At 34.4% G+C, this 25,446-nt stretch overlaps 1 protein-coding gene across 1 annotated transcript; it reads right to left on the reverse strand.

The window, feature by feature from the left end:
- Positions 1-634: 634 nt before the first annotated feature.
- Positions 635-24,825, reverse strand: LOC132553734 (retinoblastoma-binding protein 5-like). The gene is made up of 15 exons (XM_060218006.1): positions 24,778-24,825; positions 24,484-24,509; positions 23,201-23,373; positions 21,884-22,024; positions 19,409-19,496; positions 17,998-18,069; positions 17,449-17,561; positions 15,838-15,957; positions 12,367-12,520; positions 11,448-11,519; positions 10,137-10,254; positions 7,709-7,767; positions 3,918-4,041; positions 2,652-2,773; positions 635-960 (listed from the first exon to the last, which is right to left on the reverse strand). Exons 1-15 carry the CDS (start codon positions 24,794-24,796, stop codon positions 955-957), a joined length of 1,407 nt encoding a protein of 468 aa, XP_060073989.1. The 5' UTR covers positions 24,797-24,825; the 3' UTR covers positions 635-954.
- Between the last annotated feature and the right edge of the window lie 621 nt (positions 24,826-25,446).

Raw genomic sequence — 25,446 nt, forward strand, 5'->3', positions numbered from 1 at the left:
ATTTCTTGGGCATAGGACAGGTGTATACGGTTTCGTTTCCACAATACTCTTGTTGTTCATAATTATACACAATTTGGAAATTCCTCTCAAATTGATAAAGATCTTTAACTTCAAGATGACTGCCTGTCTGCCATTTTGTTTTTCTGATCAGTCCTAAAATCAACAGGGCACAACTATTGACCAAAGGGAACATATACATGAAATCCATCTAGTGTTTCCCAAGAATAGAGATAAAATTTCATTGTCAAAATCCAAGATGACTGCCTGTCAGCCATTTTGTTTTTCTGATCAGTCCTAAAATCAACAGGGTACAACTATTGACCAAAGGGAACCTTCACATAAAATCTGAGTAAGACCCATCCAGTACTTCCCAAGAATAGAGATAAAATTTTATTGTCAAAATCCAAGATGGCTGCCTGTCAGCCATTTTTTTCTGATTGGCTCCAAAATCAAACCGCAACACTAGGGAATGAGGGAAACCTACATATGAAATTTGAGAAAGATCCATCTAGAATGTCACAAGATGTAATGGTAACAAAAATTGTTTGAGGAAGGGTAACAGATGGACGAATGCAGGGTAACATTAGTGTTTGGCTAATAAAAGAATGTACATTTACCAAATATAGAAAGAAAATTGATATTTACAATATTTATTGGATTTGCATATTACATACATCAAATGTACACAAATATACACCAGTATCTGTACATATGGAACAACAGCTATACAACTATGACATTCATAGCTAATCAAGTGCAAGCAAGAACAGTTTGGTATAGACTTTGACTGTGAAAACTTCTCCACGAGACCACTGATGTTGTATGTTTGGCTGCCTTCCTCAATGGGCCCGTTTCTTCTGAATCATTTGGACCTGAAGGCCACCTGCTGTGTCCATGTTCGATAGGCGATGACTGGTACTTATCTACATATTTCCAGCACACAACATCTTCATCTCAGAACTGAAACAAGATAAAGCAAAGTTAAATTACACAGACTTACCTTGTAGCAGTGTAAGCCCAGATACTACCAACATCTGAGTGTAAACAGGAGTCGAGTTTGAACTCAAGTACACATACAAGTTATAAGGAGTTGAGGTAAAACTTCACTTCAGTTAAATTTTTACTTCAGTTGTTGGTGTTATCAGGCCGAGCTAGTTCTCTGATCTCAAAAATATGTTTGATCTATACATATGTGTCACTGAATTGTTGAATAGAAATTAACTGAGAAAAGAAAGAAATTCACGACACACGACACATTTATGACATTAGTTAGGTAAAACAAAAGTGCTGTCGATGTTGAACTGAACATTAACACAATTAATGCTAGAAACTTTTTTATTCATTGTATAATCCCACAAATTATTGGACATAATAGCTCTCAAAAGTGTGAGGTCAAAGCATATAACTTTCACAAAAGATATACACCCTAGAGACCTGGGCCTGTATTCATGAAACCATTCTCATGCTCAAGCATAGATTTTGTGCTCAAGCAAACTTTTTTATAATTCACATAAATCATATAAAATAATACAAATGTCAAATATAAACATTGAATATAACTTTGACTTGAAGTCCTTTCAAAATTAAATTTTTTTTTTTTTGCAAAATTATTTATTAATTTTTAACTTAAACAAGACATAAGGTTTGAGCATGAGAATGGTTTCATGAATTTCAGATGTTCAGCAAAGGTCAAGAAGAGGTCACAGTGATCTATTTCAGTATTTGACACACCATCTTGTCACTAAATTTTAAGGATTTGTCTAACAAAGCCTAGCATATAATGCATTGCTTTTTTTACAATATACTGACCTAATTAAGCTGATGGATGTGAATAATCATATGGGAATTCTTTCACATACAATTCATTCATATCAAATTGGTGATTCAAGATGTATTTGGGAAGTTAATCATTGCAAATTCGAAACCATGATCAACAAACATTGATTCTAAATTCTTTTTTTTTATAAATAATGATACCAGAAAATCTAACTGATGTGCAGTTTATAATAACACAATAACAGTGTTAACAGCTATATACAAGTCTATTCAAACTTTCATTTGATGAAGCTGTATGTCTTAATAGGCATTTAACTTTTATTAAGTCTCATTTTTAATCTGTCTCAAATAATTCATCACTGAATGGCTCATTTAACCAACCTTCTATTTTATGTATATTGTACATCTTATATGTAAATTAGTTGAGACGTAATTATAATAAATTGCAATGTTAGTGAAATTTCAGATGTTCTGTTCCATGGAGAAGTCGTTAACTGACCCCTGTCACTGAAGCAGTACTGAAATACTTCCTGTCTAGGCCAAATCATCGACATGAAAATGAGCTAATTTCTTGCTGATTAGGAAGATTGTGCACTTTGATCCGGTGGTTTTGAATTCAAGAAAGTAAACTACTGCAAAATTGCTGTGTTGCTGGAATTATGAAAGATCTGGTAACCTGTATTTCACAAAATTTACGTCAGAGGGCCAGAACTGATGTCAGTTACTCCTTTTACAGGAATGAAATACCAGGCAATTTCATCACACTCCAGGAATTTTCAAGATGGTTGCACCAAGATCAAAATTTTCAAATGCAGCAAATATTTGTTGAATAGAAGTTTTGAAGCACATCTTAAAAAGAAATGAAAAATACTTACAAAATCTTCCTTTAACTTCTCCTTGTGTTTAGATTTTTCTTTTGGAGGTCTTTGCTTGGGACGAGATTTCTTTCCTGCATTCTTTTCATTTGGTTTTTTGACATTCAACAAGGGATGTATTTCTGAAAGATACAAAGAATTAAAATGGACAGTTAAAGGTTAAGGACATGCTTTGCTACCCGATATCATTGTTGTATTAATGATTAAAAGTACACTGACAATAACAGACGTCTAAAACAGTTAAGAAATCAGAGATTTAATCCAAGGAGGAAAAACATGTACGTCAACATAAATGTAATATTTCAGGCAAAAAACAGAATGGTTCTGCAAAAATTGATACAGGCCTTGTAAGGTTTGTCAATGCTAGACAGAATGAATTTCAAGATTAATAGGTCCATTTGAATTTCATAAACATTGTCAAGGCTAGACAGAATGAATTTCAAGTTTAAAAGGTCCATTTGAATTTCATAAACATTGTCAAGGCTAGACAGAATGAATTTCAAGTTTAAAAGGTCCATTTGAATTTCATAAACATTGTCAAGGCTAGACAGAATGAATTTCAAGTTTAAAAGGTCCATTTGAATTTCATAAACATTGTCAAAGACAGAATGAATTTCAAGTTTAAAAGGTCCATTTGAATTTCATAAACATTGTCAAGGCTAGACAGAATGAATTTCAAGTTTAAAAGGTCCATTTGAATTTCATAAACATTGTCAAGGCTAGACAGAATGAATTTCAAGATTAATAGGTCCATTTGAATTTCATAAACAAACAGCTTTGGTCCAACTGTTCAAAGTGATAAACAAAAGCTGTCTGGTTGATCTTGACTTTTCATACAGTGCTGTAAATCACTTAGATTTCGTGAATACATTATTTTGTGAAATTGCCTCCTCAGACATGTTCACGAATTCATGATTTCATGAACAGTGATCTAGAAATGACTTTAAATTCAAGAATAATGGGTTATTAGACATACAGACTCAAGTATCAGTGACACATCAGCAAGGATATCAGGAATTTGAAATAGTGATTAATTCTTTTAATATGAAAATAAATCCCAAGTGAAATGGAAGTGATTTACAGTAATTAACATGACCTTCACCTCTGACCAAGCGTTACCATGACTATGATAAATATGCAAGAAGGACTTTTTTCTTTTTCAAAACGCTGAACGCATGATCAAAAAGTATGATTGAACTGACTCAAGTTTCTAGTCAAGTATTGTAGATAAAGCCCAATATTTTGATTAGATTTCTCCAAACTTACCATCCATTGGAGCATTAGGGAGATCTACATCTACAGATTTGAATTTCTTTTTCTTTGGTGATGGTGCATGATCGGAAGCTGGGGCAAGGCGTTTCTTCTCCGCTGGTGGAGGCTCTTCTAAAATCTGGAGTTGACAAGAAATGAATGAACGATTTTGTCTTGTGATGGTTTCATAAACATAAATATTCGGTTATGGGGGATTAAATTTTCATACATGTTGTATACCTGACAAACAATAAATTTTCTGAGAATCACAGAGATAATATTTGCTAGGTATGTTAATTTCCTGCTACCCTTAACTACAACAAATATAATGATATCAAATCCCTGGTGATATTTAAGGGACATGACAGTAAAAATATGATTTTGTCATTGATTGTAAGTGTTTTTCTTATACAATTCCATTTGTTTCTATGCTATGCTGATATTCACAGTAGAATTCTAATATCCAGCTTGACCACTCCTTTGGTTCGGGAAACCCCTCCCAAATTATGTGCTGATAACATTACATAATAGTTTTGAAAATGAGGGAGTTCATTTTTTTTGTAAAACCTTCATTGTATATTTACCCCCTCTACGTTCCTAGAACAATAGAGATCTCTGAATATTTACCCCCTCTACCTTCCTAGAACAATAGAGATCTCTGAATATTTACCCCCTCTACCTTCCTAGAACAATAGAGATATCTGAATATTTACCCCTCTACCTTCCTAGAACAATAGAGATCTCTGAATATTTACCCCCTCTACCTTCCTAGAACAATAGAGATCTCTGAATATTTACCCCCTCTACCTTCCTAGAACAATAGAGATCTCTGAATATTTACCCCCTCTACCTTCCTAGAACAATAGAGATCTCTGAATATTTACCCCCTCTACCTTCCTAGAACAATAGAGATCTCTGAATATTTACCCCCTCTACCTTCCTAGAACAATAGAGATATCTGAATATTTACCCCCTCTACCTTCCTAGAACAATAGAGATCTCTGAATATTTACCCCCTCTACCTTCCTAGAACAATAGAGATCTCTGAATATTTACCCCCTCTACCTTCCTAGAACAATAGAGATCTCTGAATATTTACCCCCTCTACCTTCCTAGAACAATAGAGATCTCTGAATATTTACCCCTCTACGTTCCTAGAACACTAGAGATCTCTGAACATTTAACCCCCTTCCATCTTCCTAGAACAATAGAGATATCTGAATATTAACCCCCTCTACCTTCCTAGAACAATAGAGATCTCTGAATATTTACCCCCTCTACCTTCCTAGAACAATAGAGATCTCTGAATATTTACCCCCTCTACCTTCCTAGAACAATAGAGATCTCTGAATATTTACCCCCTCTACCTTCCTAGAACAATAGAGATATCTGAATATTTACCCCCTCTACCTTCCTAGAACAATAGAGATCTCTGAATATTTACCCCCTCTACCTTCCTAGAACAATAGAGATCTCTGAATATTTTCCCCCTCTACCTTCCTAAAACAATAGAGATCTCTGAATATTTACCCCCTCTACGTTCCTAGAACACTAGAGATATCTGAATATTTACCCCTCTACCTTCCTAGAACACTAGAGATCTACCTTCCTAGATCTCTGAATATTTACCCCCTCTACCTTCCTAGAACAATAGAGATCTCTGAATATTTACCCCCTCTACCTTCCTAGAACAATAGAGATCTCTGAATATTTACCCCCTCTATCTTCCTAGAACAATAGAGATCTCTGAATATTTACCCCCTCTACCTTCCTAGAACAATAGAGATCTCTGAATATTTACCCCTCTACCTTCCTAGAACAATAGAGATATCTGAATATTTACCCCCTCTACCTTCCTAGAACAATAGAGATATCTGAATATTAACCCCCTCTACCTTCCTAGAACAATAGAGATCTCTGAATATTTACCCCCTCTACGTTCCTAGAACACTAGAGATCTCTGAATATTTACCCCCTCTACCTTCCTAGAACAATAGAGATCTCTGAATATTTACCCCCTCTACCTTCCTAGAACAATAGAGATCTCTGAATATTTACCCCCTCTACCTTCCTAGAACAATAGAGATCTCTGAATATTTACCCCCTCATACCTTCCTAGAACGTTAACAAACACTTGTATGGGTTTTGTAGTGGTGATTTACCTGTTAACAAACACATGTATAGGTTCTGTAGTGGTGATTAACCTGTTAACAAATACTTGTATGGGTTCTGTAGTGGTAATTTACCTGTTAACAAACACTTGTCTATGTTCTGTAGTGGTGATTTACCTGTTAACAAATACTTGTATGGGTTCTGTAGTGGTGATTTACCTGTTAACAAACACTTGTATGGGTTCTGTAGTGGTGATTTACCTGTTAACAAACACTTGCATGGGTTATGTAGTGGTGATTTACCTGTTAACAAACACTTGTATATATTCTGTAGTGGTGATTTACCTGTTAACAAACACTTGTATGGGTTTTGTAGTGGTGATTTACCTGTTAACAAATACTTGTATGGGTTTTGTAGTGGTGATTTACCTGTTAACAAATACTTGTATGGGTTCTGTAGTGGTAATTTACCTGTTAACAAACACTTGTATGGGTTCTGTAGTGGTGATTTACCTGTTAACAAACACTTGTATGGGTTTTGTAGTGGTGATTTACCTGTTAACAAATACTTGTATGGGTTTTGTAGTGGTGATTTACCTGTTAACAAATACTTGTATGGGTTCTGTAGTGGTAATTTACCTGTTAACAAACACTTGTATGGGTTCTGTAGTGGTAATTTACCTGTTAACAAACACTTGTATATATTCTGTAGTGGTGATTTACCTGTTAACAAATACTTGTATGGGTTCTGTAGTGGTAATTTACCTGTTAACAAACACTTGTATGGGTTCTGTAGTGGTAATTTACCTGTTAACAAACACTTGTATATGTTCTGTAGTGGTGATTTACCTGTTAACAAACACTTGTATGGGTTCTGTAGTGGTAATTTACCTGTTAACAAACACTTGTATATATTCTGTAGTGGTGATTTACCTGTTAACAAACACTTGTATGGGTTTTGTAGTGGTGATTTACCTGTTAACAAATACTTGTATGGGTTCTGTAGTGGTAATTTACCTGTTAACAAACACTTGTATGGGTTCTGTAGTGGTAATTATCTGTTAACAAACATTTGTCTATGTTCTGTAGTGGTGATTTACCTGTTAACAAATACTTGTATGGGTTCTGTAGTGGTGATTTACCTGTTAACAAACACTTGTATGGGTTCTGTAGTGGTAATTTACCTGTTAACAAATACTTGTATGGGTTCTGTAGTGGTAATTTACCTGTTAACAAACACTTGTATGGGTTCTGTAGTGGTGATTTACCTGTTAACAAATACTTGTATGGGTTCTGTAGTGGTAATTATCTGTTAACAAACACTTGTATATATTCTGTAGTGGTGATTTACCTGTTAACAAACACTTGTATGGGTTCTGTAGTGGTGATTTACCTGTTAACAAACACTTGTATGGGTTCTGTAGTGGTAATTTACCTGTTAACAAATACTTGTATGGGTTCTGTAGTGGTGATTTACCTGTTAACAAACACTTGTATGGGTTTTGTAGTGGTGATTTACCTGTTAACAAATACTTGTATGGGTTCTGTATTGGCGATTTACCTGTTAACAAACACTTGTATGGGTTCTATAGCGGTGATTAACCTGTTAACAAACATTTGTCTATGTTCTGTAGTGGTGATTTACCTGTTAACAAACACTTGTATATGTTCTGTAGTGGTAATTTACCTGCTAACAAACACTTGTATCGGTTCTATAGTGGTGACGTCGACTTCAATGTCCTCTTCATCAGGCCCTGGTACGACAAAGACAACTTGTTACACAAATTTTAAAATTTAGAAAACCCGAAAAAAATTCACACAGCATACATCATAATATGGTTTGATCTTGTTTTTGAAAATAATTACACCAACTTTTCAAAGAATGAATGGAATGCATTAAAATGAAGTGACAAAAGCTTGATAGGACAGTGAGATGTACCAATGTGTTAGGCTATCAAAAATTTTTTTTAAGTATTTCTACGTCTCCCTCATCCATAGAAAACTTAGTATCAAAAGCTTACAAACAATCAGACATCTTTATAGGCAGGTCTATTCCTGTCAAACATCTTGCTGACCCCAGGACTACTAAATAAATCATCTTTATTCATGGTTAGGATTGTCAGTTTAGATCCTATGGGCTGTACCGCTAAACTAACTTTCTAGGGTAAGATATATGTTTGATTGGCATTTTGTGGCCTGGTACCTCTAAACAAACCCAGGAGTCCAATGGGGGGATACATGGTTTACTGGATTAGCCCTAAACAAACCCAGGAGTCCAATGGGGGGATACATGGTTTACTGGATTAGCCCTAAACAAACCCAGGAGTCCAATGGGGGGATACATGGTTTACTGGATTAGCCCTAAACAAACCCAGGAGTCCAATGGGGGGATACATGGTTTACTGGATTAGCCCTAAACAAACCCAGGAGTCCAATGAGGGGATACATGGTTTACTGAATTAGCCCTTAACAAACCCAGGAGTCCAATGGGGGGATACATGGTTTACTGGATTAGTCCTAAACAAACCCAGGAGTCCAATGGGGGGATACATGGTTTACTGGATTAGCCCTTAACAAACCCAGGAGTCCAATGGGGGGATACATGGTTTACTGGATTAGCCCTTAACAAACCCAGGAGTCCAATGGGGGGATACATGGTTTACTGGATTAGCCCTTAACAAACCCAGGAGTCCAATGGGGGGATACATGGTTTACTGGATTAGTCCTAAACAAAACCTGGAGTCCTGGGGTGGGAAGGTGTTTTACTGGATTAGCCCTGAACAAAACCCAGAGTCCTGGGGTGGGTAGGTGTTTTACTGGATTAGTCCTAAACAAAACCCAGAGTCCTGGGGTGGGTAGGTGTTTTACTGGATTAGCCCTGAACAAAACCCAGAGTCCTGGGGTGGGTAGGTGTTTTACTGGAATAGCCCTGAACAAAACCCAGAGTCCTGGGGTGGGAAGGTGTTTTACTGGATTAGCCCTGAACAAAACCCAGAGTCCTGGGGTGGGTAGGTGTTTTACTGGATTAGCCCTGAACAAAATCCAGAGTCCTGGGGTGGGTAGGTGTTTTACTGGATTAGCCCTGAACAAAACCCAGAGTCCTGGGGTGGGTAGGTGTTTTACTGGATTAGCCCTGAACAAAACCCAGAGTCCTGGGGTGGGTAGGTGTTTTACTGGATTAGCCCTGAACAAAACCCAGAGTCCTGGGGTGGGTAGGTGTTTTACTGGATTAGCCCTGAACAAAACCCAGAGTCCTGGGGTGGGTAGGTGTTTTACTGGATTAGCCCTGAACAAAACCCAGAGTCCTGGGGTGGGTAGGTGTTTTACTGGATTAGCCCTGAACAAAACCCAGAGTCCTGGGGTGGGTAGGTGTTTTACTGGAGGAATGTGATTATTAAGGATTACCTCATTTTAAGTCATTTCCCTTTGTGTATTGTAAAAACTGGCAATCTGACTATATTGAGATTATGAAGAGAGCAATCATGAGGCATGCCAGGTATTTGCAAATTAATCATCACCTCCCTAGGATTGAGTTCCCCATTTTACCATAACGGGGTGAAAGGTCATGACCCTGTTACAATTATGAAGTTACTATCGCAATGCTTTGCATTGTTCACATAAAGTCTGGGTTATAAATGCAACATCCCCCAGTCGACCTTTGGGTGAGACAAGGAAATTCCAGGCAGTAAAAGCATACCTGTATATGGTAAGAGAGAAGTCAGTGTTATGTCAATGCACATTTGTTGCACTAGTCATTTATCTGATAAATGTGACTGAGTAGTCATTGGGACACCACACAAAGTCACTAACTGCTTGTTATAAGAGAGTGGGAGGGGCATGTGATGGGCCTTCCATATGTTGTTCAATGAAGTAACCAGGAGAAGGAGACCTTGCTTTAAAAGGACCCTGGCTTTTGAGTGACAATAATCCCACCGAACAAACCATTTATATGTAAACTAACCTGAAGAAAATATTGTAAAATATTTTAAATATTGGCATGTTTAGATATTCATTCTGTGACCATACTCATGAAATAAAAGACAAAAACAATGTAAGCGTAGTAAATGATCATTCACTATACAGAAGTTGTGTGACAACATTATTATCATTTTTCCAGTCTTACCTTTTGCTTCCTCCTTTTCTTTATCCTCATCTTCAATATCAAATTCTGACTCTCTCTCTTCATACTCAACATTCTCATCAAGTTCCTTAAAATCAGGGGCGAAGGCGCTCCAGTTTTCCTTAATGACATTCAGTGTAAACATTCAGTATGGCATTTAATAGAATCAATTAACCTATTAGTCTTGAGAAAATCAATCCCATCTCTAAATCACCAAATACAGTCCCAAAACCTCAAGATCAAGATCCCCTGCCAATGTTCATTTGTAAAATATATACATTTAAATTGAGCAATATGGAAACTGGAAAAGATATCAGCCAATCAGGTTAAAGCAGTCCCATAAAAAATGCACAGAATTTGCTGATAATCGAACCTGAACAAGCAATTAAGGTAATAAGACTACAAAGCAAGTTTCCTAAAAATCTGATCATTCCTTCATAAGATAATATGCAGAAAGATTTCCCATAGAGTGACTAATGAAATCAGTCAATCAGGTCACAGCAGCCTCATTAAATATGCACAGAATTCACCATAAACTAAACTTGGGCAAGGGATTGAGGCAACAAGTGTACCAACCCAAGTTTCATTAAAATCCTACCAGTCCTTCAAAAGATATCATGCGGAAAACAGCACCAAAAAGTGATTAAAGATATCAGCTAAATTTTGGTGGGTGGGGGATTTAAAGCACATCTTTATCAGATAGTTTGGAATTCACAACCCTGCTCCAAAATATATCAGGCCGTCGAGAAGGTCAGGAAACCCTTTCCCATATTGCTGTATTTAACAAGCCAAAAATCAAACCCAAGCTCTCAAATATATCAGACAGTCTTGAAACACCATCAAGCATTGTAAATGACCAAGACACTGCAGAATTCAAAGTCAAACTCTCAAATATATCACAGTCCAGAAACCCCATCAAACATTGTAAATATAAATATGACACTTCAGAAATCAAAGCCCAGTTCTCAAATATATTACAGTTCAGGAATCCCATCAAACATTGTAAATATAAATATGACACTTCGGAAATCAAAGCCCAGTTCTCAAATATATCACAGTTCAGGAATCCTATCAAACATTGTAAATAGGTCAGTTTGGAAATCCTAAACCCTGCTCCTATATACATCAGGCAGTCTTGGAACCTCAACCTCTAATATATAGAGAACAAAGTGCACAGTATACATCATACTTAAGAGACATCTGCATGCAATTTAGTGGTGAAGTTAAAAAAATTTAACATTTTAAACAAAGATAAGAATTTCGTACAGTGAGTTGAAAACCTGTCAGTATTGAAGAGGCTGGTCTGATACCTACCACTTGATTCTGAGCCCATATTGACACAAGTCCACTAGATATGGATGCAATGATAGGACGCACAGGATGCCACTGAAACAATACATCACAATTAATGTTACTTATACAATAAAATCATTATTTTTGCATGGTTTTTATATCTGTTGATTTTACAAACTTTTAATCCTGATATTCTTGTATTCAAGAAGTATGCAAGAAAGAGTATTTGTAAGGAAAACTAAAAAGACCCCTGATAGAAAAGTGATTTTACAGTAAAAACAAGAGTACCTTGGACACAATATACGCAGTGACACAAGATATAAAGATCAAGATTGGTCCTTTTAATTATCGCTTTTAACATGTCTGTATCATAAATCTTGCAAAAATCAATGAACCGTAAAATCTCCCCTTCATGCACATCGAACCATTGTATTAGTAACAATGAGCAAGTTTTATGAAAATCTTATCATTAGTTTAGGAGTTGCGTTCACAAAGCTCCACTATGAGCAAGCTACAGATACAAAGTTGAAAATGGCATAAATCTTACAAAAATCAAAGAACCGAAAAATTGCCCCTTCATGCACATCTATCCATTGTAGTATTGACATTGAGCAAGTTTCATGAAAATCTGATGATTACTTTAGGAGTTGCGTTAACAAGAAATGGACGTACGGACGGACGGACGGAGAAGATGACGCCAATATACGACCGCCTCCGGTGGCGTATAAAAAGACAAAGTATTTAGATTTTGGAAAAATGGGAACAGAATATGGGTTAAACTAGTCCTACATATCCCTCAGCTTAACATATCAAACAATTAAATTTGGAACAAATAGAAAATGCAAAGACTAGGCTATACCAGTTCTTTTGTGACTATGAAATTGATTACAAGTTTTCTATGAGAAAAACTTAAATTAAGAATTTAAAAGAGATAGCATACCACCACATCAAGAAGCAGTTCGCCTTTTGTTCCGTGGAGAATTTTGACAAGATTGCCTACACTTTTTTCCCATATGTATAAAGAATGCTGTCGTGCTGATCCAGCCACAATGTATTCGCCATCGCCTGAGAAACAGCATTTCTTCCATAAGGTTCTGTAACAACATTTAAGGAGTCAGACTCAAAAACGTTTCCAAATATCTAACTTGAATCAGACAATATTACAAATACCTAACTCTGACTCAGAAAAGTTTATCAATACTAAACTTTGACTCAGAAAAGTTTATCAATACCAAACTTTGACTCAGAAAAGTTTATCAATACCAAACTTTGACTCAGAAAAGTTTATCAATACCAAACTTTGACTCAGAAAAGTTTATCAATACCAAACTCTGACTCAGAAAAGTTTATCAATACCAAACTTTGACTCAGAAAAGTTTATCAATACCAAACTTTGACTCAAAAGTTTATCAATACCAAACTTTGACTCAGTTATGAGACAAGAAATTTACTTGTTTATGAGACTTAAAACTTACTTGTTCATAAGACTAAAAACTTGTTTATGAGACACAAAACTTGTTTATGAGACACAAAACTTACTTGTTTATGAGACGCAAAACTTGTTTATGAGACACAAAACTTACTTGTTTATGAGACTTAAAACTTACTTGTTCATAAGACTAAAAACTTGTTCATAAGACTAAAAACTTGTTTATGAGACACAAAACTTGTTTATGAGACAAAAAACTTACTTGTTTATGAGACACAAAACTTACTTGTTTATGAGACTCAAAACTTGTTTATGAGACACAAAACTTACTTGTTCATAAGACACAAAACTTACTTGTTTATGAGACTCAAAACTTACTTGTTCATAAGACACAAAACTTACTTGTTTATGAGACTCAAAACTTGTTTATGAGACACAAAACTTACTTGTTTATGAGACTCAAAACTTACTTGTTCATAAGACACAAAACTTACTTGTTTATGAGACTCAAAACTTGTTTATGAGACACAAAACTTACTTGTTCATAAGACACAAAACTTGTTTATGAGACACAAAACTTACTTGTTTATGAGACACAAAACTTACTTGTTCATAAGACACAAAAACTTGTTTATGAGACACACAAAACTTACTTGTTTATGAGACACAAAACTTACTTGTTTATGAGACACAAAACTTACTTGTTTATACTTGTTGAGACTTGTTTATGAGACAAAACTGAGACACAAAACTTACTTGTTTATGAGACACAAAACTTACTTGTTTATGAGACACAAAACTTACTTGTTTATGAGACACAAAACTTACTTGTTTATGAGACACAAAACTTGTTTATGAGACACAAAACTTACTTGTTTATGAGACTCAAATCTTACTTGTTTATGAGACACAAAACTTGTTTATGAGACACAAAACTTACTTGTTTATGAGACACAAAAAACTTGTTTATGAGACACAAAACTTACTTGTTTATGAGACACAAAAAATGAGACACAAAACTTACTTGTTTATGAGACACAAAACTTGTTTATGAGACACAAAACTTACTTGTTTATGAGACACAAAACTTACTTGTTTATGAGACACAAAACTTACTTGTTTATGAGACTCAAAACTTGTTCATGAGACACAAAACTTACTTGTTTATGAGACACAAAACTTACTTGTTTATGAGACACAAAACTTACTTGTTTATGAGACTCAAAACTTGTTTATGAGACACAAAAAACTTGTTTATGAGACAAAACCCTTACTTGTTCATAAGACACAAAACTTCCTTGTTTATGAGACTCAAAACTTGTTTATGAGACACAAAACTTGTTTATGAGACACAAAACTTGTTTATGAGACACAAAACTTGTTTATGAGACACAAAACTTACTTGTTTATGAGACGCAAAACTTGTTTATGAGACACAAAACTTACTTGTTTATGAGACACAAAACTTACTTGTTTATGAGACGCAAAACTTGTTTATGAGACACAAAACTTACTTGTTTATGAGACACAAAACTTGTTTATGAGACACAAAACTTGTTTATGAGACACAAAACTTACTTGTTTATGAGACACAAAACTTACTTGTTTATGAGACACAAAACTTACTTGTTTATGAGACACAAAACTTGTTTATGAGACACAAAACTTACTTGTTTATGAGACACAAAACTTACTTGTTCATAAGACACAAAACTTGTTTATGAGACACAAAACTTACTTGTTTATGAGACACAAAACTTACTTGTTTATGAGACAAAATACTTACTTGTTCATAAGACACAAAACTTACTTGTTTATGAGACACAAAATTTACTTGTTTATAAGACACAAAATTTACTTGTTTATGAGACACAAAATGAGACACAAAACACAAGACACAAAACTTACTTGTTTATGAGACACAAAACTTACTTGTTTATGAGACACAAAACTTACTTGTTTATGAGACTCTAAACTTGTTTATGAGACACAAAACTTACTTGTTTATGAGACACAAAACTTACTTGTTTATGAGACACAAAACTTACTTGTTTATGAGACACAAAACTTACTTGTTTATGAGACACAAAACTTACTTGTTTATGAGACACAAAACTTACTTGTTTATGAGACACAAAAACTTACTTGTTTATGAGACACAAAAAAACTTGTTTTCTTGTTTATGAGACAAAACCCTTACTTGTTTATGAGACACAAAACTTACTTGTTTATGAGACACAAAACTTACTTGTTCATAAGACACAAAACTTACTTGTTTATGAGACTCAAAACTTACTTGTTTATGAGACACAAAACTTGTTTATGAGACACAAAACTTGTTTATGAGACACAAAACTTACTTGTTTATGAGACACAAAACTTACTTGTTCATAAGACACAAAACTTACTTGTTTATGAGACTCAAAACTTGTTTATGAGACACAAAACTTACTTGTTTATGAGACACAAAACTTGTTTATGAGACACAAAACTTACTTGTTTATGAGACACAAAACTTACTTGTTCATAAGACACAAAACTTACTTGTTTATGAGATTCAAAACTTGTTTATGAGACTCAAAACTTACTTGTTCATAAGACACAAAACTTACTTGTTTATGAGACACAAAACTTGTTTATGAGACACAAAACTTACTTGTTTATGAGACACAAAACTTGTTTATGAGACACAAAACTTGTTTATGAGACACAAAATTTACTTGTTTATGAGACACAAAACTTACACAAAAACTTGTTTATACTTGTTTATGAGACACAAAAAAACTTGTTTATGAGACACACTTGTTTATGAGACACAAAACTTGTTTATGAGACACAAAACTTACTTGTTTATGAGACACAAAACTTGTTTATGAGACACAAAACTTACTTGTTTATGAGACACAAAACTTGTTTATGAGACACAAAACTTACTTGTTTATGAGACACAAAATTTACTTGTTTATGAGACACAAAACTTACTTGTTTACAAGATCCTGTAGTTTCTGTATTGGTTCAGGTTCTCCATCTTTTCCGAAAGTCAGGACCTCTCGACTCTCATAGACACGGATGATACGGTCTGCAGAGTTGACTAGAAAACATCTACAAATCAAGACTTCACTTAATATGGTAACAGCTGATGTTCATGTTTTTACACTGTTACTCTCCACTTCGCATCTACAATGTGGTCATATGGTAAAATTTACATCTTCTGAGGACATTGCTAGTCACCTTTTAAAAACAATCTTCTACAAAAACTACCACAGTCAGTACACAGTATATAACTCCAATCCCTGGAAAAAACTCAATTACACCTCACAGAAGCACAATAGGGAGTTATATATTATATACAGTTGAAACTTGTTGTCTCAAAATCAAAATTTCGTTTTAGTTGAAATAATTTCCAACACCCTATTTTTTTTCCATCTTTTAATAATAAATATAATTTTAGTTCAGATGAACCATGATTTGAATTCTATTGAGTCAAAATTTTGTTTGAGTTGAAGTGATTTTTCAGCCCCTTCAATAAAGGGAAAAGTTATTCCTTGTCTCAAAATTAATTTTTGTCAAAGCAGTGGCACGTCTTCTGAAGAAATCAGTCAATACATACACAGAGTAGAAAGTCACCACTGCATAACAGAAGGCTAATTACAGTGTATTGGTCCTTTGGACACATGTATATGGTAATTAATTACCAGTTTAAATATCTTCTTAATTAGTGTCACCATCCTGTAGCAGTGACTTACCTGTACGTTAAACAAATAGCACCTTTACACAAGACATGAAAATATTTAGCTTCAAGAACAATAAAAACGAAAACGTCAAACCGGTACGTGGGTTTTGATGAAATCTTATCCCCACAAATTTTGCGAGAGAACTGTGACCGGCTATTGTGTTCGATTAAGTGCTTTGACAATGAAGTGCTGAAAGTATTTTTCATTGATACAGTCTATATCTGTGTGTGATTTGTCAAGTCTAGTGCTTGTACCATGTTTTCTATAACAGGTAAAGAATTTATTCATAGTTAAGTCATGTTAATATGATCTGTAGCTTCATACATTGTTTCTAGTAGCATTTCAAAAGCAAATTTTATTTTCGTTTTATTTTCGTTTTAATTTCATTCCGTAAAACATATAATCTATATGTGCTTTGTCAGTGATGTGAGTACAAATGTAGATCATTGGTATCGTAATTACATGTTTTGTTATTTGGATGAATAAACAAAACTATCTGACATTTCAAATCATAAATTAAATTACGCTGTTTGTACCACAGTGTACTGTGCTATTGTAGCCTGTACTCCATTCAACCGTATTCAACGTCAAGAAACTGATATTGTCAACTTTATTCGGACACTTTTAGTTGTAATTCGGAAAAGTCATAAATTTTTTCCACAGTCCCCTGACCGAGCAGACTTTATAGATCTGATGGCTGTTGTATACTCACTCTCAACTCCAAGAAAACTCTATAGATGTGACAGCTGTTGTATACTCACTCTCAACTCCGAGAAAACTCTATAGATGTGACAGCTGTTGTATACTCACTCTCAACTCCGAGAAAACTCTATAGATTTGACAGCTGTTGTATACTCACTCTCCCCTGCGGGCAAACTCTATAGATTTGATGGCTGTGGTATTTAATGTTCCTGTTGTTACACGGAAAGAAGCCACCATCTTGCTGAGATCTTTAATTGGAAAAACAAGCACCTGAAAAACAGAAATATATTCTTAATTCTTTTCTAAACTTGTTAAAGTTTCATTTTTTAGTTGTTTTGTTTACATTAAGATACATTGTAATGATAAAACTCAAACCAGCACAAGACAAATCTAACAAATTTAACATTTGTAGTATCCATTGTAACTCCATATTTTCCACAGTGTTAAAATCTTCAAATACCCAAAAAATACTTTTTTATGTACAAAGGAATTTGTATATAAGATTTATTTTATTTCATTTTAAATAAAATGTTCATATTCTAAAGTTTTTCAAAACATGATAATAACTTTGTAAATCAGTCTTAAATGTATTTCTAAATTAAAATCCTATCATTGACTTCTGAATTTTTGGAAAGAAAATATAAAATCATATTTTTGAATTTTAATAACAAAATTTTTCAGATAATTTTTTCTATTTCACACATACCCGTCCTTTGGCATTGCCTGTGTAAATATGTTTTCCACGTCGGTCAAAGGCTGCCACAATATTCAGATCAGACTGAAAAACAATTCAATATTTTGTAATTAGTATTATGATACAAATGTGCTTACAATCTTAAAATATCAGTTGAATTTTATTCTACAGAATATCATTTAAGATACTGTATATGCACTAATTGGAGTACAGGACACATTTATTTAAGCCCTTATCAAAGACTTTTTTGGCAAATTTCTGAAACACACTATAAGATAGAGCAAGTACAAGGTAGTTTTCTGAAACACACTATAATATAGAGCAAGTACAAGGTAGTTTTCTGAAACACACTATAAGACAGAGCAAGTACAAGGTAGTTTTCTGAAGCACACTATAAGACAGAGCAAGTACAAGGTAGTTTTCTGAAGCACACTATAAGACAGAGCAAGTACAAGGTAGTTTTCTGAAGCACACTATAAGACAGAGCAAGTACAAGGTAGTTTTCAGTACAACAAAGTATAAACAAAACTGTGCAAAAACTGCTATAAGATCAGATATTTTTGTGGTTTTCCATAAAAATACTTTTTTGTGGATTCTTGATTCCATAGATCAATACAGCTGGATAAATCTGTTTAAATTAGTTTTAATACTGAATGGACATATGAATTTGTTGTTTAAAAGTAGCCAGGAGATGAACAAAAATACAACCATGAAAATTAATTAATTCTCGGTATATATACAGGAATTTTCCCTTGAAATTACAACTCAATAAATCTGCTTGAATTCATTCTAATACTTAATGGACATATAAATTAGTTGTTAAAAATTGCCATGAAATTAACAAAAATAAAACCCATGAAAATTAATTATTTCACAGTATATATATACAGGAATTTTCCCTTAAAAATGTTTGATGCTATACATTCTATTTATAGATAGATGATGTTTTTTTTCACTATTCACACATACGAATACAGGTCCATCTTAATAGGTCAAATAGCTTATTTCAGTAAATATTTGACATTTTTTCGAAATTTCATTAACAGGACTGAAATGTTTAATAATTTCCATCTTATTTTCATTCAACAATTTTGAACAATTAAGCTCTGCTTGTGTTTATTGGTAGAGAATCTAACCTAACAATGATATTACCATGCTGGGAATATTGATGACTTTATTCAATTACTTAAAACATGTCTTGAAAAATATTTCCAAACTCAAATCATTTACAATTCCAGTTATATTTTCTTTTGTTTGAAATCAAACACAATTTTAAAAAATTAATTTCTATTGTGACTTATTCATGACAATATTCACGATTAAAATTTTGATTTATCCAAAATGTTTTCATTTGCTGTATATATAATCATGGGTATATAGACATCAAAAGCAAATAAAGTTAAATCACAGGTTGTGGTCTTACATCATCATCCATCTGTATAGTCGAATGGGTTCCGTCAATAGACATCATGACAGCAGGGTGTTTCATAGGACAAACAAGGAATTTTTTGCTGCAACAAAACAAAAAATCTAATAGCTTATACAAGAAATTTCATCAACTAATTATTTAGTACACAATGTAAAATCTGAGAACATTGAGACAGGTATGGTCCAATTCATTGAAATAGTATTGCTGTCGGATTTTTTCTTATAAAAATTTGTAGGAATACTTTGTTTTAATCTTGGGATTTTTAATGCTAATTTCAGTTATATATTTCACTCCGAAATGTTACAGGGTCAAACTAATGACTCTGGGCCTATTGTTTATTAAGAAGAAGTTTTTTTTAAGATTTTAACACAGCTGATTTCTGTTCATTTCAGGGCTGTGAATCAGTTGAGTGTTGGGCTACATGCACTCTGGTAAAAATCTGAGACACATGGATTGAAGAGTTTTTTTTCTTATGAAGATGAGAAACAAACCAGTTTGTGTTGTCATTGCATTGTTGTACAAGACACTTTGTGTTGTTATTGTGTTGTTGTACAAGACACTTTGTGTTGTTATTGTGTTGTTGTACAAGACACTTTGTGTTGTTATTGCGTTGTTGTACAAGACACTTTGTGTTGTTATTGCGTTGTTGTACAAGACACTTTGTGTTGTTATTGCGTTGTTGTACAAGACACTTTGTGTTGTTATTGCGTTGTTGTACAAGACACTTTGTGTTGTTATAGTGTTGTTGTACAAGACACTTTGTGTTGTTATTGTGTTGTTGTACAAGACACTTTGTGTTGTTATTGTGTTGTTGTACAAGACACTTTGTGTTGTTATTGTGTTGTTGTACAAGACACAAATTGCTTTGGATTGATTATGTTGGGCCTTCCATATGTTGGTCAGCAAGTTATCCACCAGCTACTACAAGAAGACCTGCTTCAAACTGACCCTGGCTGTTCATGGGGTGATAAACCTAACAAACTAATTGTAAACTTTCAATCCACAGAACTCGTTGTTAAAAGAAAGGGAAGTGTAAGGATAGTGGTATGTTTTCCATATTCCTGCTTCAAATTTTCTTATTACACTCTTTAAGTCAAACAGAACTCCATTACATGAAATGTCACCAAATAAAACAGAAATTGATCAAATTTGTAATATTGCAAAAATCTAAACCCATCCTGAATGATACACTTAATGACTTTTATAATTCTTAAAATCATGTTTTATACTTCAAGTCATCATTAATCTGTCATCAGAGAATTGTACCTGTTCCTGTCGTGGTACTATAAACTGAATATAGGGGAATGTTGACTTAAACTATTTCTGTGGTGGAACTGTAAATTGAAAATAGGGGATGTGGACTTTACCCGTTTTAGGGGTGGAACTGTAAAATGAATATATGGGATGCAGAACATACCTGTTTCTGGAGTGAAACTGTATATTCAGTATAGGAGTTGGGAACTGTACCTGTTTCTGGGGTGAAAATATATATTCAATATAGGAGTTGGGAACTGTATCTGTTTCTGGGGTGAAACTGTATATTCAGTATAGGACTTGGGAACTGTACCTGTTTCTGGGGTGAAACTGTATATTCAGTGTAGGAGTAGGGAACTGTACCTGTTTCTGGGGTGAAACTGTATATTCAGTGTAGGAGTAGGGAACTGTACCTGTTTCTGGGGTGAAACTGTATATTCAGTATAAAAGTAGGGAACTGTACCTGTTTCTGGGGTGAAACTATATATTCAGTATAGGAGTTGGGAACTGTATCTGTTTCTGGAGTGAAACTGTATATTCAGTATAAAAGTAGGGAACTGTACCTGTTTCTGGGGTGAAACTGTATATTCAGTATAGGACTTGGGAACTGTATCTGTTTCTGGAGTGAAAATATATATTCAATATAGGAGTAGGGAACTGTACCTGTTTCTGGGGTGAAACTGTATATTCAGTACAGGAGTAGGGAACTGTACCTGTTTCTGGGGTGAAACTGTATATTCAGTATAGGAGTAGGGAACTGTACCTGTTTCTGGGGTGAAACTGTATATTCAGTATAAAAGTAGGGAACTGTACCTGTTTCTGGGGTGAAACTATATATTCAGTATAGGAGTTGGGAACTGTATCTGTTTCTGGAGTGAAACTGTATATTCAGTATAAAAGTAGGGAACTGTACCTGTTTCTGGGGTGAAACTGTATATTCAGTATAGGACTTGGGAACTGTATCTGTTTCTGGAGTGAAACTGTATATTCAGTATAAAAGTAGGGAACCGTACCTGTTTCTGGAGTGAAACTGTATATTCAGTATAAACGTAGGGAACTGTACCTGTTTCTGGGGTGAAACTGTATATTCAGTATAGGAGTTGGGAACTGTATCTGTTTCTGAGGTGAAAGTGTATATATTCAGTATAGGAGTGGGGAACCGTACCTGTTTCTGGGGTGAAACTGTATATTCAGTATAGGAGTTGGGAACTCTACCTGTTTCTGGGGTGAAACTGCACTTTCAATATAGGAGAAGGGAAACGGAAGGTCTTGTCACATTCTCCAGCCATCACATCCCATACTGACACTGTGTTATCTGTAGCAGCACTGAGTAACTTGTGTCCATTCCGACTCCAGCTAGTAATGATATATTCAACAATAACACATTCTGACAAGGTTTCTTTCATTTTAGATAAAATGTACTTACGTTTTATTCAGTCTACCTGAGAAATTATGAAATTCAAAATCTTAGCTGAAATATACAAAGAATCAAGTTACAAAAAACCTAATTAAACACTTTATTTAAACATTTCTATAATTTTTTTTGACTATCAGGCTGAAACATATCAGCATATTTTGGAAATCTGGCCTCAGGGGTTGCGTTTCTTTCTTATTCCTTGATTTCTTTCCTTCTACTTAATAGTTAGAAAAACAAGAAGCCAAGGGGCTTAAAATATCACCTGAGTGAACTAACACACTGAAACGATTGAAATCAATGAAAATAAGAAATGCTATTTGTACAGGGATAGAAGTTTTACTTTCCGAAACCCATCCACCCATGTGATATTTGGGTATTGAAATTTTAGTCATTTTTTTTATCCTATTTGGTCTTGCCCATCAGCCCCTGGGGATTGGTCACTGAAAAGCACATAAAGATGCTTCCATCCATGAAGAGCATTTGATTCTACCATATTTGGGTATTGAGAACAAGAATTTAAAAATTTAAGACATTTAAGTTTAAAAATTTGTCCCCTTTTCCACAAGTTTAATTGAAATTAGTTCAAGGATAAATTCTTGGATACTGATTATGAGGACTCAGAATTTTGGATGGAATTTATTACAGGATATAACTTATCCTGAGAATTTCAATGAGATTTTCACTCAAAAATGGCCAAAAATCTCTTCATCTTGCCCAAGAGCACTCCCTGGCATGACCAACAGACCATCCAAAGTAATTTCCATCCTTGATACTCGAGAGGTTATGCGACACCTTGAGGATTAAGCAGGAAGACCAGTTTGATCATTTGACGTACATCAAATGAATCTCAAGGTCGCACCCCCATTACCCTTTTTGTCCATGAATAGGGAGGGCAAATTAAAGATGGCAGTGAAAATTTGTTACCTATATACAACCCCTTCAAAAAATCAACAAAGGGCGCAATGAACATGAGGTAAATATGTGTATTATGGTACAAAGTCGAAAATAAAGTGGAGCCAAAATACCAAATCCATTTATGCCAATCAAACAATGGGTTTGTGTAAGATGTAATGCATTAGCCCTTGGGCTGATTAAAGGATATTAAGTACAATTACCTTAGAGAACACACTGGATGGACATGAGCATTAATGATTTTGGCAATTCCTCTTGTCAGGAAATCCCAGATGACAATCCTTCCATCATTACAACCAACAGAGAGTAGTGTCCCCTGTCTATTGTAGGCACAAGTGATAGCAATACTCACACAGTCCAAAGTGCCATCAAAATCCTGCAGCAGAAAATTGTTATTAGATTTTAATTATATAGGCACAAACATCAACACCATATGTACTTATCATAATAATTTGAATCAGGAAGTATCATATTCTTCAATGAACCACACAAAAAATATCTGTATTGATTAAAATTTAAAATAATGATTACTGGGATTTATACTACAGAGGGATAAGAAATTAGTCCCAGTGGTGACCTCTCAGACTTTAGCTTTTGTTCACCAAGTCGTGCAGACACCAAAGTCACATATTCTTAATGTTGTTATCTAAACTTATCTATTTCTATCCCATTCACTTCTTTTGCTGTAGCTTAGCTAGTGTGAACTTACCACTGACCGACCTAACCAAAGTCATTTTGTTGGCATGTGAGAAGTGAATATCATTTTCGTAACAAAAATTAAACTTATAAGTTAAAGTGATGTATCACAAAACTTATATTAGTCAATTGGAAAAGTATACAACTTTTTAATACAATTCTGACCACACAGAGGGCAGTCAATTCTGACCACATGTATGAGAGTGTTTGAGAGTATTTTCCTTTTTTTTGTACATTTTGCAATATTCATTTCAACAATAGAAAGAATCACAGTTATGTCTTGAGTGAGCCTTTACCAAGAACTAAAGGATAAAACTGGAGTTTGACGTTCTTTCTGCAAGAATCCAAAATTTACTGTTGAAATGAGACTTACTTGGAAGTTGAAGTTTGATTGGAATTCCAGGTAGGTCTCATTTAATTTATATTTATGCACTGAAAAAATAAGAACTTAAAACGCAAACTTGACACTCAAAATTATCAATTTGACCTGTCTCAACAATTCTATAGCTGTGAAATCAAAAATGTAATCGTAATTTTGTTTTATTGACATATGAAAATTTTCACTAACCACTAACTAGTATTAGAACATCTCGAGTGCAGGGGCCAACTGACCAAACCAACAAGCTGGTATTAAGGGGAGCGGGGGAACCACCTTTTTCTGGCGGTTGGGGGAGGGGGTTGGGGTGGGGATTGGCGAAACACCCTCGCATGCCCCTGGTATAACTGTAAACACACAGGTGACAATTGCGGTAAGATTTGACAGTGTAGTCCACGGTTATCAGTATGTTACCTCTGGGAAATTCTGCCCAAACGATTCTGAAAAGAGAGAAAAATATCTTTAATTACCTATACACTGTTATCAAAACATGACGAAACTGAAAAGAAGTTGAGCTGCATTAACTGATAATCCCTCATCAATAACAAACGACCGATCCGTTATTGATTCAGCAGTAGGCAGGGACGCGGAGGCGACGGTGACCGCTTGATCACTGGTATCATTTAAACAAAAGGTTAATTAAATCCAAATTGTCAATAAAATAATATCTATAAGAAAAACATGACAGCAGACATCATAAAAACTTACCCAGAAGCTCTAAATTCATCTTTCTGGCGCCACTGACCAGTTAGAAATCACAGCGGAAGTCATTAATGGGACTATAAAAATGACAAAGAAAAACGACTGTAAACTATATCCGGATCTTTTAGTTAAATCTCGAGTTATCTTTAACAGATACAAACCTTTCGAAAATCTGTTTGAGTTTTTAAAGTTATGTTTGATATACATGTATAAAATATCAGAGTCCATTAAAAATTTTACAAATGATTTTTTTTCTAGAACCTAGATAAGCATGTTCCTTGATGGAGAGAATGCGAATATTTCTTTCAAGTTGAATATCGTCCATTACGTAGTGTATGTAAGTAGAATGACATTTAATTATTGATTGAAATGTTGTTTAAAGTAATTCACTAAGATAAAAAAAAAGACAACCGGAAGCACCGACCTAAATATTAATCGGTGGTAGGTTAGCTTGGATTATTTAGAGTAGGTCACAAACTTGTGTTCCTAACTTGTACTTTTCTGGCATAAAATAGTCACGGTAAGTCAATAATATATGTGATCATGTGTCAGAAAACATCATTTCATGGCACAGGAGATTTTCCATTGACAGGTATAGGGTATACAGTGTAGCTCTAGAAGTACAAAGGTTTTCGTGATGCACGTACAGGCATAATTTCTTTTGTAAGTCTAAAC

This window comes from Ylistrum balloti, unplaced genomic scaffold (genome assembly GCF_031769215.1).
Source record: "Ylistrum balloti isolate Yb309-2 unplaced genomic scaffold, AGI_CSIRO_Ybal_v1 Utg370346, whole genome shotgun sequence".
NCBI lineage: Eukaryota > Metazoa > Mollusca > Bivalvia > Pectinida > Pectinidae > Ylistrum > Ylistrum balloti.

Excerpts from the sequence above, each read along its gene's own strand:
- LOC132553734 (XM_060218006.1), bottom strand. Across the intron at positions 18,070-19,408 it reads CTATACAGATGGATGATGAT|TCTGATCTGAATATTGTGGC; the intron begins GTAAGACCACAA and ends ATTGTTTTTCAG. Across the intron at positions 10,255-11,447 it reads TATGGGCTCAGAATCAAGTG|GAAAACTGGAGCGCCTTCGC; the intron begins GTAGGTATCAGA and ends AATGTCATTAAG.